General features: G+C 65.9%; 1 protein-coding gene across 1 annotated transcript in view; it reads right to left on the reverse strand.

The window, feature by feature from the left end:
* The window catches only part of OPLAH (5-oxoprolinase, ATP-hydrolysing), a gene marked incomplete at its 3' end in the record, with an annotated part of 43,127 nt that overhangs the window by 6,497 nt on the left and 16,627 nt on the right, over positions 1-20,003 (reverse strand). Inside the window, exons 11-21 of the mRNA XM_080339477.1 lie at positions 18,729-18,899; positions 17,110-17,247; positions 14,979-15,117; positions 14,781-14,893; positions 11,840-11,991; positions 10,896-11,056; positions 10,724-10,825; positions 9,202-9,376; positions 7,432-7,616; positions 6,468-6,599; positions 897-1,031 (exon numbers count right to left, since the gene is read on the reverse strand). Of these exons, the coding sequence (XP_080195603.1) occupies positions 897-1,031; positions 6,468-6,599; positions 7,432-7,616; positions 9,202-9,376; positions 10,724-10,825; positions 10,896-11,056; positions 11,840-11,991; positions 14,781-14,893; positions 14,979-15,117; positions 17,110-17,247; positions 18,729-18,899 (1,603 nt within the window). The remainder of the gene's footprint in view (positions 1-896; positions 1,032-6,467; positions 6,600-7,431; positions 7,617-9,201; positions 9,377-10,723; positions 10,826-10,895; positions 11,057-11,839; positions 11,992-14,780; positions 14,894-14,978; positions 15,118-17,109; positions 17,248-18,728; positions 18,900-20,003) is intronic.

Raw genomic sequence — 20,003 nt, forward strand, 5'->3', positions numbered from 1 at the left:
GATCAGGGTCCCAGCCCCCATTCTGGGGATCAGGGTCCCAGACCCCCCTGACCCACAGGATCAGGGTCTCAGGATCCCAACCCCAAGGATCAGGGTCCCAGCCCCCCCATTCTGGGGATCAGGGTCCCAGACCCCCCAACCAACAGAGTCAGGGTCCCAGGACCCCAACCCCAAGGATCAGGGTCTCAGCCCCCCTGTCCCACAGGATCAGGGTCCCAGGACCCCCAGCCCCAAGGATCAGGGTCCCAACCCCCATTCTGGGGATCAGGGTCCCAGCCCCCCCGACCCACAGAACCAGGGTCCCAGGACCCCCAACCCACGGGATCAGGGTCCTGCAGTCAGGGGGTGTCCCGGGGTCCCACAGCCGGGGGGTGTCCCGGGGGGGTGTCACAGTCAGGGGCTGCCCCAGGGGGGTCCCACAGTTGGGGTGTCCCAGGGGGTGTCCCAGTCAGGGGTGTCCCGGGGGGGTCCCATGTCGGGGGGTGTCCCAGGGGGTCCCACAGTTGGGGTGTCCCGGGGGTGTCTCCTGTCCCATGTCCTGTGGGTGTCGCCAGAGTCAGGGGGTGTCCCGGGGGCGTCCCGTGTTGGGGGGTGTCTGGGGGTCCCGCGTGGGGGTGTCCGGGGGTCCCACGTCGGGGGGTGTCCAGGGGGTCCCGCGTGGGGGTGTCCTGGGGGGTCCCGTGTGGGGGGTGTCCCGGGGGGTCCCACAGTTGGGGTGTCCGGGGGTCCCACGTGGGGGTGTCCCGGGGGGTCCCCTGTTGCGGGGTGTCCTGGGGTCCCACGTGGGGGTGTCCCAGGGGGGTCCCACGTGGGGGGTGTCTGGGGGTCCCACGTGGGGGCGTCCTGGGGGGTCCCGTGTGGGGGGTGTCCCGGGGGGTGTCGGGGCCCGCGGGCACCTGGTTGAGCGGCAGGTCGCGGCGCAGCAGGCAGCGCAGGCAGTAGATGAGCGCGGACAGCGTGATGGCGCGCGGGGCGTTCAGGTTCCCCAGCACCTCGGGGCCCGACCCCGAGAAGTCGAACACGGCGCTGCCCTGCGGGACACGGGCACGCGCACCGCATGGGACACGGGACACGGCATGGGACACGGGACACAGACACGGGATGGGACAGGGAACACGGACACGGGCACGGGCACGGCATGGGACACAGGACACGGGATGGGACAGGGGACACGGGCACGGGCACCGCATGGGACACGGGACACGGCATGGGACACGGGACACAGACACGGGATGGGACAGGGAACACGGACACGGACACGGGCACGGCATGGGACACAGGACACAGGATGGGACAGGGGACACGGGCACGGGCACCGCATGGGACACGGGACACGGCATGGGACACAGGACACAGACACGGGATGGGACAGGGGACACGGGATGGGACAGGGAACACGGGCACGGCATGGGACACGGGACACAGGACACGGACACGGGCACGGGCACGGCATGGGACACGGACACGGGACATGGGATGGGACACAGACACGGGACACGGGATGGGACACGGGACACGGGATGGGACACGGGACACGGGATGGGACACGTGATACGGGATGGGACACGGGATGGGACAGGGAACACGGGCACAGGACATGGGACAGTGAGACAGGGGACACAGGATGGGACACAGGACAGGGGACACAGGACATGGACATGGGACACGGGACACGGGACACGGGACACAGGACACAGGACACAGGATGGGACATGGGACACAGGACACGGACACGGGCATGGCATGGGACACGGGACACAGGATGGGACAGGGGACATGGGACAGTGAGACAGGGGACACGGGATGGGACACGGGACACGGGACACGGGATGGGACAGGGAACACGGGCATGGCATGGAACACAGGACACGGGACACGGGACATGGACATGGACATGGGACATGGGACAGTGAGACAGGGGACACGGACACGGGACAGGGGACACAGGACGGGACAGGGGACACAGGACAGGACAGGGGACACAGACAGGGGACAGAGGACAAGGGACAGGGGACACAGATGGGGGACACGGACAAGGGACACAGGATATGGGACAGTGAGACAGGGGACACAGGACGGGACAGGGGACACAGACAGGGGACATGGGAAACGGACAGGGGACAGAGGACATGGGACAGGCGACAGGGAACAGGGGACACAGGACGGGACAGGGGACACAGACAGGGGACAGAGGACAAGGGACAGGGGACACGGGACATGGGAAAGGGGACAGGGGACACAGGACAGGACGGGGACACAGACAGGGGACAGAGGACAAGGGACAGGGGACAGGGGACACAGGGGACACAGGGGACAGGGGACAAAGGACATGGGACAGGGGACATGGGACATGGGACATGGGACACGGGACACGGACAGGGGACACAGGACATGGGACAGGGGACAGGGGACACAGGATGGGACAGGGGACACAGACAGGGGACAGGGGACAAGGGACAGGGGACATGGGACGGGACAGGGGACACAGACGGGGACAGGGACAAAGGACAGGGGACACAGGACAGGGGACACAGACAGGGGACATGAACATGGGACATGGGACATGGGACAGGGGACATGGACATGGGACAGGGGACACGGACAGGGGACAAGGGACAGGGGACAGGGCACAGGGGACAGAGGACACGGACAGGGGACATGGACATGGGACACGGGACAGGGGACATGGGACAGGGGACACAGGACAGGGGACAATGAGACAGGGGACACGGGACAGGGGACACAGGGACAGGGACACAGAACATGGGACACGGGACATGGGACATGGAACAAGAGACAATGGGGACAGGGGACACGGGACACAGGACACAGGACATGGGACAGGGGACATGGGACAGGGGACAGGGCACAATGGGGACAGGGGACAGTGGGGACAGTGGGAACAGTGGGGACAGGGGGACAGTGGGGACAGTGGGGACAATGGGGACAGTGGGGACAGGGGGACAGTGGGGACAGTGAGGACAATGGGGACAGTGGGAACAATGGGGACAATGGGGACAATGGGGACAGTGGGAACAGGGGGACCATGGGGACAATGGGGACAATGGGGACAGTGGGGACAATGGGTGTGGCAGGATGCAAACCCCCCCTCTCTCCCTCCCTCCTTCATCATGGCAGGAGCAGCCACATCTCCCTCTCTCTCTGCTGTAGCTTTGGTTTGGCCCAGAGCCCCTGGCCAGGGCCGTTAGGAGAAGGGAGCGCCGGGGCGCCACTGGGCACCCACAGCCAGTGTGGGGGGGTTTGGAGGCTTCAGGGGCACCCACAGCCAGGGTGGGGGTGTTTGGAGGCTTCAGGGGCACCCACAGCCAGGGTGGGGGGGTTTGGAAGCTTCAGGGGCACCCACAGCCAGGGTGGGGGTGCAGAGCAGCTTCTGGAATGCCCACAGTCACGTCTGATCATCCTATAAAAAACAGGACTCTCGCCGAGACTCTGCCCCTTGTCGCGGGTCTGGGAGCACGAGCGAGATGCTGCTGAGACCCCCGGGATGGAGACTGCGCTCGCCTCACCAACACGTGTGAGTAAAACCCTCGCAGGATTGCGAGTGTATCTACTTCCCGTGCACATTTGCACGTGTAACTTTCCGTGCTCAATACGAGCACGTGTAAAATTAATCCTCGCAGAATCACGGGTGTATTTTCCTCCTGTGCACATTTGCACATGTAACTTTCCGTGCACGTTTGCACGCGTACTTTCCATGCTTAATACAACCACGTGTACTTCCCGTGCACATTTGCACGTGTACTTTCTGTGCTCAATACGAGCGCATGTATAAATTATTTCCTCACATAACCGCGGGTGTATTTTCCTCCCGTGCTTTCACATTTGCACGTGTAACTTTCCGTGCTCAATACGAGCACGTGTAAAATTAATCCTCGCATAACCATGGGTGTATTTTCCTCCCGTGCTTCCACATAAGCACGTGTACTTTCCATGCACATTTGCACGTGTAACTTTCTGTGCTCAGTACAAGCACATGTATAAATTATTTCCTCGCACAATCGCGGGTGTATTTTCCTCCCGTGCTTCCACATAAGCACGTGTAACTTTCCGTGCACATTTGCACATGTAAGTAAATTAACCCTCGCAGGATTGTGAGTGTATCTACTTCCCGTGCACATTTGCACGTGTAACTTTCCGTGCTCAATATGAGCACGTGTAAAATTAATCCTTGCAAAATCACGGGTGTATTTTCCTTCCATGCACATTTGCACATGTAACTTTCCATGCACATTTGCACGCGTACTTTCCATGCTTAATACAACCACGTGTACTTCCCGTGCACATTTGCACGTGTACTTTCTGTGCTCAATACGAGCGCATGTATAAATTATTTCCTCACATAACCGCGGGTGTATTTTCCTCCCGTGCTTTCACATTTGCACGTGTAACTTTCCGTGTTCAATACAAGCACGTGTAAAATTAATCCTCGCATAACCATGGGTGTATTTTCCTCCCGTGCTTCCACATAAGCACGTGTACTTTCCATGCACATTTGCACGTGTAACTTTCTGTGCTCAGTACAAGCACATGTATAAATTATTTCCTCGCACAATCGCGGGTGTATTTTCCTCCCGTGCTTCCACATAAGCACGTGTAACTTTCCGTGCACATTTGCACATGTAAGTAAATTAACCCTCGCAGGATTGTGAGTGTATCTGCTTCCCGTGCACATTTGCACGTGTAACTTTCCGTGCTCAATATGAGCACGTGTAAAATTAATCCTTGCAAAATCACGGGTGTATTTTCCTTCCATGCACATTTGCACATGTAACTTTCCATGCACATTTGCACGCGTACTTTCCATGCTTAATACAACCACGTGTACTTCCCGTGCACATTTGCACATGTACTTTCCGTGCTCAATACGAGCACGTGTAAAATTAATCCTCGCAAAATCACGGGTGTATTTTCCTTCCATGCACATTTGCACGTGTAACTTTCCGTGCTCAATACGAGCACGTGTAAAATTAATCCTTACATAACCGCGGGTGTATTTTCCTTCCGTGCACATTTGCACGCGTAACTTTCCGTGCTCAGTACGAGCACGTGTAAAATTAATCCTCGCATAACCGCGGGTGTATTTTCTTTCCATGCACATTTGCACGTGTAACTTTCCATGCTCAATACGAGCACGTGTAAAACTAATCCTCGCATAACCGCGGGTGTATTTTCCTCCCGTGCTTCCACATAAGCACGTGTAACTTTCCGTGCACATTTGCACGTGTATTTCTCCTCACAGGACTGCGAGTGTATTACAAACTGACCCTCGCAGAATGGCGAGTGTGCACTTTCCGTGCTCACCACGAGTCCGTGTGTCCCTTCACAATAACCCCACACCGTGTTCATGCTGTGTGGGCTCCTCCCGGACCCAGGGCGGCTCCGGCATTGTTTTGGTGAAGCCACGTGCATGCACTCCATGGGCCGCCTGTTGGATTAGCTGCTGCCCCTCAATAATTGTCCTCACCTGATATCCGAACCTGTATTCAAGTCACTTTTGGAGCCCTAAACCCTGTTTCTCACCGGTTTAATAAAAGTTGGTTTGGATCCTGTTGTCCCTTAAACTACCCTTTGGGTGCCTCCGGGACAATGGGGACAGTGGGGACAATGGGGACAGTGAGGGCAATGGGGACAGTGGGGACAGTGAGGACAGTGAGGACAGTGGGATAATGGGGACAGTGGGAACAGTAAGAACAACGGGGACAATGGGGACAGTGGGAACAATGGGAACAGTGGGGACAGTGGGGACAATGGGGACAGTGGGAACAGTGACGACAGTGGGGACAATGGGGACAGTGGGAACAATGGGGACAGTGGGAACAGGGGGACAGTGGGGACAGTGAGGACAGTGGGGACAGTAAGAACAATGGGGACAATGAGGATGGGGGACAAGGGGGACAGTGGGGACAATGGGGACAATGGAGACAGCAGGGATGGGGTGGCCCCGTGTCCCCTCCACAAATAGGGGGCTCCCCAAAGCCCAGCTGGGTGGGATCTCCTGCATCCTGGGGCTGGGGGATCCCGGCAATGGGGGATCCCGGCAATGGGGGGGATCCCAGGGCAGGTGGATCCCGGGGCAGGTGGATCCCGGGGGTGGGGGGATCCCAGGCAGGGGGATCCCAGGGCTGGAGTGGATTCCCAGGGCTGGAGTGGATCCCCGGGGCAGGTGGATCCCGGGGCGGGTGGATCCCAGGCAGGGGGATCCCAGGGGTGGGGGGATCCCAGGCAGGGGGATCCCAGGGCTGGAGTGGATTCCCAGGGCTGGAGTGGATCCCTGGGGCAGGTGGATCCCGGGGCAGGTGGATCCCGGGGTGGGTGGATCCCAGGCAGGGGGATCCCAGGGGTGGGAGGATCCCAGGCAGGGGGATCCCAGGGGTGGGGGGATCCCAGCGCTGGAGTGGATCCCCAGGGCAGGTGGATCCCGGGGCAGGTGGATCCCGGGCTCTCACCTCGTGGGGGTCCAGCTGCACCCGCAGCCGGATGGGGGACCCGTCGTCCATCTGGTCCTCGGCCTCCAGCGTCGTCCTCCCGCCCGCGGCAAAGCCGCGCAGCATCTCCCGCACCGCCACCTCCGCGTTGGCCTGCACACCGCGGGGACACCGCGGGGACACCGCGGGGACACCACTGTCACGGGGGCTGGGGGACACCACGGGGACACCGCGGGGACACCGTGGTCACGGGGACTGGGGGACACCGCGGGGACACCGCGGTCACGGGGGCTGGGGGACACCAGGATACCATGGGGACACCGTGGGGACACCGCAGTCACAGGGACTGGGGGACACTGGGACACCGTGGGGACACCGCAGTCACGGGGGCTGGGGGACACGGGGACGCCGCAGGGACACCGTGGTCACAGGGGCTGGGGGACACTGCGGGGACACTGCGGGGACACTGGGGGTCCAAGGTGACACAAGGGGACACCACCATGGCAGCCCCACCTGTATGCCATGTAGGGCTGCACGGCGGGCAGTCCGTGCTGGCCAGGGGGACACCAGGGGACACCGGGGGTTCAAGGGGACACCAGGGGGACAGTGGAGGGACACCAGGGGTCCAAGGGGACACTGGGGGACTCCAAGGGGACAGCACCATGGTGGTCCCACCTGGATGTGTCCCATGTAGGGCTGCACGGTGGGCAGCCCGTGCTGGCCAGGGGGACACTGGGGGACACTGGGGGTTCAAGGGGACACCAGGTGGACATTGGGGGGACAATGGGGGTTCAAGGGGACACCAGGGGACACCGGCACAGCCAGTCTGTGCTGGCCAGGGGGACACCGGGGGGACAATGGGGGTTCAAGGGGACACCAGGGGGACACTGGGGGGACAATGGGGGTTCAAGGGGACACCAGGGGGACACCGGGGGGACACCGGGGGTCCAAGGTGACACCAGGGGACACGCCACGGCGGCCCCACCTGTATGTGCCCCATGTAGGCCTGCACGGCGGGCAGCCCGTGCTGCCGGATGAGCTCGGTGACCAGGTGGATGCCGCGCCGGTTGGCCGCCACCTGCGCGCGCAGGTCCGACAGGTTGTCCCCCAGGGCGCGGGTGCCGCTGCAGCCGGGGACGCGGCCCGGCGCCATCAGCGCCTCGGTCACCGCTGCCGACAGCGCCGCGTCAGCGCGGACGGGGACGGGGACGGGGACGCGGCCCCACCGCGCTCGTCCTGTCCCCCGCGTCCCTCCTGTCCCCACTGTGTCCTGCCAGCCCTGCCATCCCCACCATGTCCCCACCATCCCCACCATGTCCCCACCATCCCCACCATGTCCCCACCATCACCACCATGTCCTCACCATCCCCACCATGTCCCCACCATCCCCACCATGTCCCCACCATCACCACCATGTCCTCACTGTCACCACCATGTCCCCACCATCCCCACCATGTCCCCACCATCACCACCATGTCCCCATCATCCCCATCATGTCCCCGCCATCCCCACCATGTCCCCACCGTCACCACCACATCCCCACTGTCACCACCATGTCCCCACCGTCCCCACCATGTCCCCATCTCCCCACTGTCCCCACCATGTCCCCACCATCACCACCATGTCCCCACTGTGTCCTGCCATCCCCACCATCCCCACCATGTCCCCGCCATCCCCACCATGTCCCCACCGTCCCCACCATGTCCCCACCAACACCGACATGTCCCTGCCATCCCTACCATGTCCCCACTGTCCCCACCATGTCTCCACCATCACCACCATGTCCCCACTGTCCCCACCACATCCTCCCTGTCCCCAGCATGTCCCCAGTGTCCCCACCATATCCCCACTATGTCCACTATCCCGAGCATGTCCCTGATGTTCCCACCACATCCCCACTGTCCCCACCATCCTATTGTGTCCCCATCGTCCCCACCACATCCCCACTGTCCCCACCATCCTATTGTGTCCCTGATGTACCCATTGTGTCCCCATCATCCCCACCACATCCCCACTGTCCCCACCATCCTATTGTGTCTCTGATGTACCCATTGTGTCCCCATTGTCCCCACCACATCCCCACTGTCCCAGCCATCCCCAGCACAGCCCCACTGTCCCCACTACACCTCCATCTTCTCAAGCCACATCCCTGCTGTCCCCACCATGTCCCCACCATCCCCATCACATCCCCACTGTCCCCACCATGTCCCCACCGTTCCCATCACATCCCCACTGTCCCCACCACATCCCCACTGTCCCCATTGTCCCCACCATCCCCACTGTCTCCACTGCATCCCCACCATCCCCGTCACATCCCCGCTGTCCCCCTGTCCCCGGGTCCCCACCACATCCCCATTGTCCCCACCATCCCCATCACATCCCCGCTGTCCCCATGTCCCCATGTTCACACCATGTCCCCATTGTCCCCAGCACATCCCCATTGTCCCCATCATCCCCATCACATCCCTGCTGTCCCCATGTCCCCGGGTCCCCACCACATCCCCATTGTCCCCACCATCCACGCTGTTCCCATGTCCGCACCACGTCCCCATTGTCCCCACCATCCCCATTGTCCCCACCATCCCCATTGTCCCCACCATCCCCACTGTCCCCACCATCCTCGCTGTCCCCCTGTCCCCAGGTCCGCACCATGTCCCCATCGTCCCCAGCGTCCCCGCTGTCCCCACCGTCCCCACCAACCCCATTGTCCCCACCATCCCTGCTGTCCCCTGTCCCGCTGTCCCCAGGTGCGCACCCTCCTCCTGGAAGACGCCTCCCTGGACCAGTTTGAAGGAGAGGAAGGTGGCGCCCTCCTGGCACAGCGCGGTGGAGTGGGGGGGCATGGAGCCGGGGGTGCTGCCCCCGATGTCCGCGTGGTGCCCGCGGCTGGCCACGAAGAACACGGGCCGGGCCACGCCGGGCCAGAACACCTGCGGGACACGGCGCTGCCACGGGGACACGGCACACGGGGCCCGTGTCCCACCGCGGTCCCTGTGTCCCATCGCAGTCCCTGTGTCCCACCGCGGCCCTGTGTCCCACCGGGGACACTGCCACTCGGGGTCCCTGTGTCCTACCGGGGTCCCTGTGCCTCAGGGTCCCTGTGTCCCACTGGGGTCCCTGCCCCACGGGGTCCCTGTGCCACGGGGTCCCTGTGTTCCACCAGGGTCCCTGCATCCCGAGGTCCCTGTGTCCCACCGGGGTGGCTGCAACACGAGGTCCCTGTGTCCCACTGGGGTCCCTGCACCACGGGGTCCCTGTGTCCCACCAGGGACACTGCGCCACAGGGTGCCCGTGTCCCATCAGGGTCCCTGTGCCATAGGGTCCATGTGTCCCACCAGGGTCCCTGCCCCACAGGGTCCCTGTGTCACACCGGGGTCCCTGCCCCACGGGGTCCCTGTGTCCTGGGGTCCCTGTGTCCCACTGGGGTCCCTACAGCCTGGGAGTCCCTGTGCCCTGGTGGGGGTCCCTGTGCCATGGTGGGGGTCCCTGCACCCTGGGGAGGGTTCCTGTGCCACAGGGGGGTCCCTGCATCCCAAGGTGTCCCTGCACCCCAGGGTGTCCCTGTGCCCAGGGTGTCCCTGCACCCCGGGGTGTCCCCATGCGCAGAGTGTCCCCATGGCCCAGGGGTGTCCCCGTGCCCAGGGTGTCCTCATGCCCAGGGTGTCCCTGCACCCCAGGGTGTCCCTGTGCTCAGGGTGTCCCTGCACCTCACGGTGTCCCTGTGCCCAGGTTGTCCCCATGCCCAGGGTGTCCCTGCACCCCAGGGGTGTTTCCATGTGCAGGGTGTCCCTGCAGCCCAGGGTGTCCCCGTGCCCAGGGTGTCCCCATGCCCAGGGTGTCCCTGCACCCCAGGGTGTCCCCGTGCCCAGGGTGTCCCTGCACCCCAGGGGTGTCCCCATGTGCAGGGTGTCCCTGCAGCCCAGGGTGTCCCTGCACCCCAGGGTGTCCCCATGCCCAGGGTGTCCCTGCACCCCAGGGTGTCCCCGTGCCCAGGGTGTCCCTGCACCCCAGGGGTGTCCCCATGTGCAGGGTGTCCCTGCAGCCCAGGGTGTCCCTGCAGCCCAGGGTGTCCCCATGCCCAGGGTGTCCCTGCACCCAGGGTGTCCCCATGCCCAGGGTGTCCCTGCGCCCCGGGGTGGCCCCATGCCCAGGGTGTCCCTGCGCCCCGGGGTGTCCCCGTGCCCAGGGTGTCCCTGCACCCCGGGGTGTCCCCATGGCCAGGGTGTCCCCATGCCCAGGGTGTCCCTGCGCCCCGGTGCGCGGGGCCGGCGGCTCACGGGGGTGATGACGGTGAGGTCGGGCAGGTGGCTGCCGCCGGCGCTCGGGTGGTTGCTCAGGATCACGTCCCCGTCCCGCAGCTCCTCACCCAGGTGACGGATCTGCGGGGGCACCGGGGGCGTTGGGGACGGCCCAGGGGGTCCCGGGGGGTCCCGGGGGTCCCAGCCCCACCTGGAACTGCACGGTCTCCTGCATGGCGCCCAGGTGCACCGGGATGTGCGGCGCGTTGGACACCAGCCCCCCGTCCGGCCCGAACAGCGCGCACGAGAAGTCCAGGCGCTCCTTGATGTTGGTGGAGATGGCCGTGCGCTGCAGGACACGGCCCATCTGCTCTGAGGGGACATGGGGACACGGGACACGGGTCAGGGGACATGGCCGTGCGCTGCAGGACACGGCCCATCTGCTCTGAGGGGACATGGGGACACGGGACACGGGTCAGGGGACAAGGCCGTGCGCTGCAGGACACGGCCCATCTGCTCTGAGGGGACATGGGGACACGGGACACGGGTCAGGGGACATGGCCGTGCGCTGCAGGACACGGCCCATCTGCTCTGAGGGGACATGGGGACACGGGACACGGGTCAGGGGACATGGCCGTGCGCTGCAGGACACGGCCCATCTGCTCTGGGGGGACATGGGGACACGGGACATGGTGACATTGACCTTGGCCTGAGCTCACCAGGATGGTGACACTGACCTTGGGCTGAACTCACTGGAGACAGTGACATTGACCTTGGGCTGAGCTCACCCGGGACAATGACATTGACCTTGGGCTCAGCTCACCTGGGACAGTGACACTGACCTTGGGCTGAGCTCACCCGGGACAGTGACATTGACCTTGGGCTCAACTCACTGGGGATGATGACACTGACCTTGGGCTGAGCTCACCTGGGACAATGACACTGACCTTGGGCTGAGCTCACCAGGACAGTGACACTGACCTTGGGCTCAGCTCACTGGGAACAGTGACATTGACCTCGGGCTGAGCTCACCCGGGACAGTGACACTGGCCTTGGGCTGAGCTCACCTGGGACAATGACACTGACCTTGGGTTCAGCTCACTGGGGACAGTGACACTGACCTTGGTGCCCCCAGCCCCCCGCGCTGCCCCCAACCTGCGATGCTCATGAAGCGGTGGGAGAAGATGGAGAGCTGCACGGCGTCGAGCTGCGGCCCCACGGCGCGCGGGGCCCCCGAGCCCACGGCGATGTCGATGTCACCCAGCGGGGTGACGCTGGCGGTGCAGCCCGGCTCCACCACGATGGTGCTGCGGGCACAGGGGGCGGCTCCGCGACGTGGGGACACGGGGTTGGCAGGGCTCCCACCAGCTCCTTGGGGTCCCACCAGCTCCTTGGGCTCCCACCAGCTCCCCGGGCTCCCACCAGCTCCCTGGGCTCCCACCAGCTCCCCGGGCTCCCACCAGCTCCTTGGGCTCCCACCAGCTCCCCGGGATCCCACCAGCTCCTTGGGCTCCCACCAGCTCCTTGGGGTCCCACCAGCTCCTTGGGCTCCCACCAGCTCCCCGGGCTCCCACCAGCTCCCTGGGCTCCCACCAGCTCCCCGGGCTCCCACCAGCTCCTTGGGCTCCCACCAGCTCCCCGGGATCCCACCAGCTCCTTGGGCTCCCACCAGCTCCCCGGGCTCCCACCAGCTCCTTGGGCTCCCACCAGCTCCCCGGGCTCCCACCAGCTCCTTGGGCTCCCACCAGCTCCCTGGGCTCCCACCAGCTCCCCGGGGTCCCACCAGCTCCTTGGGCTCCCACCAGCTCCCTGGGGTCCCACCAGCTCCTTGGGCTCCCACCAGCTCCCTGGGGTCCCACCAGCTCCCCGGGGTCCCACCAGCTCCTTGGGCTCCCACCAGCTCCCCGGGGTCCCACCAGCTCCTTGGGCTCCCACCAGCTCCCCGGGCTCCCACCAGCTCCCTGGGGTCCCACCAGCTCCCTGGGCTCCCACCAGCTCCCCGGGCTCCCACCAGCTCCCTGGGGTCCCACCAGCTCCCTGGGCTCCCACCAGCTCCCCGGGGTCCCACCAGCTCCTTGGGCTCCCACCAGCTCCCCGGGGTCCCACCAGCTCCTTGGGCTCCCACCAGCTCCCTGGGCTCCCACCAGCTCCCCGGGGTCCCACCAGCTCCCTGGGGTCCCACCAGCTCCCTGGGCTCCCACCAGCTCCCCGGGGTCCCACCAGCTCCTTGGGCTCCCACCAGCTCCCTGGGCTCCCACCAGCTCCCTGGGCTCCCACCAGCTCCTTGGGCTCCCACCAGCTCCCCGGGCTCCCACCAGCTCCCTGGGCTCCCACCAGCTCCCTGGGCTCCCACCAGCTCCCCGGGGTCCCACCAGCTCCTTGGGGTCCCACCAGCTCCCCGGGGTCCCACCAGCTCCTTGGGGTCCCACCAGCTCCCTGGGCTCCCACCAGCTCCCCGGGGTCCCACCAGCTCCCTGGGGTCCCACCAGCTCCCCAGGGTCCCACCAGCTCCCTGGGGTCTCACCAGCTCCTTGGGGTCCCCACCAGCCCCACAGAGCTCCCACCAGCTCCCCAGGGTCCCCACCAGCTCCCCAGGGTCCCCACCAGCCCCCCAGGGTTCCCACCAGCTCCTTGGGACCCCCACCAGCTCCCTGGGGTCCCATCAGCTCCTTGGGGTCCCCACCAGCCCCCCAGGGCTCCCACCAGCTCCCTGGGGTCCCACCAGCTCCCTGGGGTCCCACCAGCTCCTTGGGGTCCCCACCAGCTCCCTGGGGTCCCACCAGCTCCTTGGGGTCCCCACCAGCTCCTCAGAGCTCCCACCAGCTCCCCGGGGTCCCACCAGCTCCTTGGGGTCCCTGCCAGACTCGTGGGGTCCCACCAGCTCCCCAGAGTCCCCACCAGCTCCCTGGGGTCCCTACAATCCCTCTGGGATCCCCATCAGCCCTTCAGGGTCCCACTGTCCCCCTGGGGTCCCCATTGGCTCTCTGGGGTCCCCATCCCCCGCTGGGGACCCATTGTCCCCCTGGGGTCCCCATTGCTTCTCTAGGGTCCCCACCAGCCCCCTGGGGTGCCGCTGTCCCCCTGGGGTCCCCGTTGGTTTTCTGGGGTCCCCATCGCCTCCCTGGGGTCCCCATTGACTCTCTGGGTCTCCCTGTCCCCTTGGGGTCCTGCTGTTCCCCTGGGGTCCCCATTGGCTCTCTGGGGTCCCATCACCCCCCTGGGGTCCCCATCACCCCCTTGGGACCCCGCCGGCCCCCTGGGGTCCCCATTGACTCTCTGGGGTCCCCATCACCCCCCTGGGGTCCCCATTGACTCTCTGGGGTCTCCATCACCCCCCTGGGGTCCCCATTGACTCTCTGGGTCTCCCTGTCCCCTTGGGGCCCTGCTGTTCCCCTGGGGTCCCCATTGGCTCTCTGGGTTCCCATCATCCCCCTGGGGTCCCCATTGGCTCTCTCGGTCCCCCCATCCCCTTGGGGTCCCGCTGTCCCCCTGGGGTCCCCATTGGCTCTGTGGTGTCCCCATCACTCCCTGGGGTCCCCATTTGCTCTCTGGTGTCCCCATCACCCCCCTGGGGTCCCCATGGGCTCTCTGGGGTCCCCCTGTCCTCTTGGGGTCCTGCTGTCCCCCTAGGGTCCCCATTGGCTCTCTGGGTTCCCATCACCCCGCTGGGGTCCCCATTGGCTCTCTAGGGTCCCGCTGTCCCCCTGGGGTCCCCATTGGCTCTCTGGTGTCCCCATCACCCCCTGGGGTCCTCATTGGCTCTCTGGATTCCCCATCACCCGTCTGGGGTCCCCATTGGCTCTCTGGTGTCCCCATCACTCCCTGGGGTCCCCATTGGCTCTCTGGTGTCCCCATCACGCCCCTGGGGTCCTCATTGGCTCTCTGGATTCCCCATCACCCGTCTGGGGTCCCCATTGGCTCTCTGGTGTCCCCATCACCCCCTGGGGTCCCCATTGGCTCTCTGGGTTCCCCATCACGCCCCTGGGGTCCCCATTGGCTCTCTGGGGTCCCCATCACCCCCTGGGGACCCATTGGCTCTCTGGTGTCCCCATCACCCCCTGGGGTCCCCACTGTCCCCCTGGTCCCCCGTGCCCACCTGTTCCTGTCGATGAGGATGGCGGGGCCGGGGATGCTGTGGTCGCAGCCCAGCTCCTCCAGCAGGAACACCGGGGTGTCCACGTACCCCTCCTCGAAATAGCACCGCGTCACCTGCGGGACCACGGGTCACCCCGCTCCATGGGCCCCCAGACCCCCAGACCCCCCCCGGACCCCCCGGCCCCCCGGCCCCCCTCACGGTGTCCACGTGGGGCGGTTTCCCGCGGGGCTGCAGGGGGGTGTCGCAGCTGACGCCGCTGCTGCCGGTGCCGCGGACGCGCACGTCGTCCACCAGCACCGCGCGGCCCGGGATGGTGAAGCCAAACTCCGCCTGGTACCTGCGGGACGGGACGGGACGGGACATGACGGGGTGACGCCGCGGGGAGGGACACCGGGGCACCCGCGGCACAGCCGGCGCCGTGCAGCGCTGCCGGAACGGGGATCACGGTGCTGGTAAAGGGATCGTGGTGATGGGAGAGGGATCATGGTGCTGGAACAGGGATCACGGTGCTGGAACAGGGATCGTGGTGATGGGACAGGGATCACGGTGCTGGTAAAGGGATTGCGGTGATGGGACAGGGATCACAGTGCCCAGATGGGGACTGTGGTGCCAGGAGGGGATGGTGGCACCGGGATGGGCATCATGGCACTGGGATGGGGATCGTGGTGCTGGGATGAAGATCATGGCACCAGGATGGGGATCATGGTGCTGGGATGGGGACTGTGGTGCCAGGAGGGGATGGTGGCACCAGGACGGGCATCGTGGCACTGGGATGGGGATTGTGGTGCTGGGATGAAGATCATGGCACCGGGATGGGGATCATGGTGCTGGGATGGGGATTGTGGTGCAGGGATGAAGATCATGGCACCGGGATGGGGATCATGGTGCTGGGATGGGGATTGTGGTGCTGGGATGAAGATCATGGCACCAAGATGGGGGTCATGGTGTCAGGATGGGGGTCACGGTGCTGGGATGGGGGTCATGGCACTGGGATGAGGCTGACAGTACTGGAATGGGGGTGACAGTACTGGAATGGGGGTGACAGTACTGGGATGGGGGTGACAGTACTGGGATGGGGTGGCAGTGCTGGGATGGGGTGGCAGTGCAGGGGTGGCAGTGCTGGGATGGGTGACAGTGCTGGGATGGGTGACAGTGCTGGGATGGGTGACAGTGCTGGGATGGGGTGACAGTGTAGGGGTGACAGTGCCGGGACAGGGCTGGCAGTGCTGGGACTGTGTGGCAGTGCAGGGGTGACAGTGCTGGGATGGGGTGGCAGTTCTGGGACAGGGTGCAGTGCGGGACGGGGTGCCGTGCGGGACGGGGTGCAGTGCGGGACAGGGTGCAGTGTGGGATGGGGTGCAGTGTGGGATGGGGTGCAGTGCGGGGCGGGTGGCAGTGCGGGGCGGGTGGCAGTGCGGGACGGGTGGCAGTGCGGGATGGGGTGCAGTGTGGGGCGGGTGCAGTGTGGGACAGGGTGCAGTGCGGGATGGGGTGCAGTGTGGGGCGGGTGGCAGTGTGGGATGGGGTGCAGTGCGGGATGGGTGCGGTGCGGGACGGGTGGCAGTGCGGGACGGGGTGCAGTGTGGGACAGGGTGCAGTGCAGGATGGGGTGCAGTGCAGGACAGGGTGCAGTGCAGGATGGGGTGCGGTGCAGGATGGGGTGCGGTGCGGGACGGGTGGCAGTGCGGGACGGGGTGCAGTGCGGGACGGAGTGCAGTGCGGGACGGGTGCGGTGCGGGACGGGTGGCAGTGCGGGATGGGTGGCAGTGCGGGATGGGTGGCAGCGTGGGATGGGGTGCAGTGTGGGATGGGTGCAGTGCGGGACAGGGTGCCGTGCGGGACGGGGTGCAGTGCGGGACGGGGTGCAGTGCGGGACGGGTGCGGTGCGGGACAGGTGGCAGTGCGGGATGGGTGGCAGCGCGGGATGGGCTGCAGTGTGGGATGGGTGCAGTGCGGGACAGGGTGCTGTGTGGGACGGGGTGCGGTGCGGGGCGGGTGGCAGCGCGGGGCGGGTGGCAGCACGGGACAGGGTGCCGTGCGGGGCGGGTGCCGTGCGGGGTGGGTGCAGTGCGGGATGGGGTGCAGTGCGGGATGGGGTGCAGTGCAGGGCGGGTGCCGTGCGGGGCGGGTGCAGTGCGGGATGGGGTGCAGTGCGGGATGGGGTGCAGTGCAGGGCGGGTGCCGTGCGGGGCGGGTGCAGTGCGGGATGGGGTGCAGTGCGGGATGGGGTGCAGTGCAGGGCGGGTGCCGTGCGGGGCGGGTGCAGTGCGGGATGGGGTGCAGTGCGGGATGGGGTGCAGCGCGTTGCGGGTGGCAGCGCGGCGCTCACCGGCTGGTGAAGGCGGCCAGGAAGTCTCCGGCGCGGCAGGAGCGCGGGGTGGGCGGGTGGCCCTTGGCCGAGCACATGAGCGCGCAGTCCGTGCCCTCGTAGCGCAGGTGCAGGAACCCCTCGGTGCGGATCTGCTCCCTGCGGGACCACACGGCGCCGTCACCGCGGCACCGCGGCACCGCGGCCGGCCCCGGGTGCCCCCGTGACACGGGCGGTGTCCCCATGTGCCCCGGGTGCTGTCCCCATGCGCCCCTGTGCCCTGGGGTGCTGTCCCCATGCACCCCTGTGCCCCAGGGTGATGTCCCCATGTGCCCCGGGTGCTGTCCCCATGCGCCCCTGTGCCCTGGGGTGATGTCCCCATGTGCCCTGGGTGATGTCCCCATGCACCCCTGTGCCCCAGGTGGTGTCCCCATGCGCCCCTGTGCCCTGGGGTGATGTCCCCACGTGCCCTGGGTGATGTTCCCATGCACCCCTGTGCCCCAGGTGGTGTCCCCATGCGCCCCTGTGCCCTGGGGTGATGTCCCCACGTGCCCTGGGTGATGTCCCCATGCACCCCTGTGCCCCAGGTGGTGTCCCCATGTGCCCCTGTGGCCTGGGGTGATGGCCCCATGTGCCCTGGGTGGTGTCCCCATGCGCCCCTGTGCAGTGTCCCCAGGCAGTGTCCCCACGTGTCCCCACGCCTGCGCTGCTGTCCTCATGTATCCTCGGGTGGTGTCCCCATGTGTCCCCATCCCTGCGCTGTTGTCCCTGTGTGTCCCCATCCCCGTGTTGATGTCCCCATGGTGTCCCCATGCCCACACTGCTGTCCCCGCATGTCCCCAGGCAGTGTCCCCATGTGTCCCCATCCCTGTGCTGCTGTCCCCACGCATCTCCAAGGTGTCCCTGGGTGCTGTCCCTGTGTCCCCATGCCCGCGCTGCTGTCCCTGCACGTCCCCAAGGTGTTCCTGGGTGGTGTCCCCACGTGTCCCCAGCTGGTGTCCCCATCCCTGCACTGCTGTCCCTGCGTGTCCCCATGCCTGCGCTGCTGTCCCTACATGTCCCCAGCCGGTGTCCCCATGCCCACACTGCTGTACCTGCGTGTCCCCATGCCCGCGCTGCTGTCCCTGTGTGTCCCCATGCCCGCACTGCCATCTCCACATGTCCCCAGCCGGTGTCCCCATCCTCGCACCGCTATCTCCATGTCCCCATGCCCATGCTGCTGTCCCCGTGTGTTCCCAGGGTGTCCTCATGCCCACGCTGCTGTCCCCACATGTCCCCAGGCAGTGTTCCCAACTGTCTCCATGCCCGCGCTGCTGTCCCTGCATGTCCCCATGCCCATGCTGCTGTCCCCATGTGTCCCTGCATTGCTGTCCCCCCGTGTCCCCAGGTGCCCCCCATGTCCCCCGTGCCCCCCGTGTCCCCAGGTGCCCCCCATGCCCCCCGTGCCCACCGTGTCCCATGTGCCCCCCATGTCCCCGGTGCCGCCCGTGTCCCCCGTGCCCCCCGTGTCCCCGGTGCCCCCCGTGTCCCCATGTGCCCCCCGTGTCCCCCGTGCCCGCCGTGTCCCCGGTGCCCCCCGTGTCCCCATGTGCCCCCCATGTCCCCCGTGCCCGCCGTGTCCCCGGCACCGCGGCGCTGACCCGGAGAAGCCCTGTTGGCGCAGCGCGTCCCGGCAGCGCTGGTGCAGCGCGTCCAGCCGCGCGTCCAGCTGCGCGAAGCTCTGCGGCTCGTAGCGCAGCGCGCACGGCTCCTGCGCCTCCTGCACCACGTCCGCCAGCGCCAGCCCCAGCGCCGACAGCAGCCCGCTGTACCTGCCACACACCGCACCGCCGCTGCCGCGCCGGCGCCAAACCGGCACCCCCGCACCGGCACCGCCGCACCGGCACCGCCGCACCAGCAGTGCTTGCACCGCCGTGCACAGCGCAAACCGGGAACCAGGGGCACCCCAACCCAACAATGGGGCACAAGGGACACCCCAGACCCAACAATGGGGAACCCGGGGACAGGGGGACTCCAAACGCAGAAACAGGGAACCCAAGGACACCCCAACCCAACAATGGGGAACCCAGGGGTACCTCAACCCAACAACGGGGCACCATGGACACCCCACACCCAACAATGGGGAACCCAGGGACAGGGGGGACCCCAAACCCAGAAACAAGGAACCCAAGGACACCCCAACCCAACAATGGCGAACCCGGGGATACCCCAAACACAACAATGGGGAACCCAAGGATACCTCAACACAACAACAGGGAGCCCAGGCGTACCCCACACCCAACAACGGGGCACCAGGGACACCCCAAACTCACAATGGGGAACCCAGGGACACCCCAGCCCAACAATGGGGAACCCAGGGATACCCCAACCCAACAATGGGGCACCTGGGGACACCCCAAACCTGGAAACAGGGAACCCAGGGACACCCCAAACCCAACAATGGGCAACCTATGGACACCCCACACCCAGAAACAGGGAACCCTGGGGACACCCCAACCCAGAAATGGGGCACCCCAGGGACAGGGAGACCCCAAACCCAGCATCTGGGGCATCCCCAAACCTAATGCCTGGGGCACCCCTGAACTCAGCAACAGGGCACCCCAAACCCAGCACATCCTCATGGGCCCCAGACACCCCAAACCCAGACACAGGGCACCCCAAACCCAGCCCCTGGGGCACCCCAAACCAGCACATCCCCTGGGGACCAGGACACCTCAAACCCAGACACAGGGCACCCCAAACCCAGCACATCCCCTGGGGACAGGGACACCCCAAACCCAGACACAGGGCACCCCAAACCAGCACATCCCCTGGGGACCAGGACACCCCAAACCCAGACACAGGGCACCCCAAACCCAGTCCCTGGGGCACCCCAAACCAGCACATCCCCTGGGGATCAGGACACCCCAAATCCA

This window comes from Nesoenas mayeri (assembly GCF_963082525.1).
Source record: "Nesoenas mayeri genome assembly, chromosome: 2".
NCBI classification, from domain to species: Eukaryota; Metazoa; Chordata; class Aves; order Columbiformes; family Columbidae; genus Nesoenas; species Nesoenas mayeri.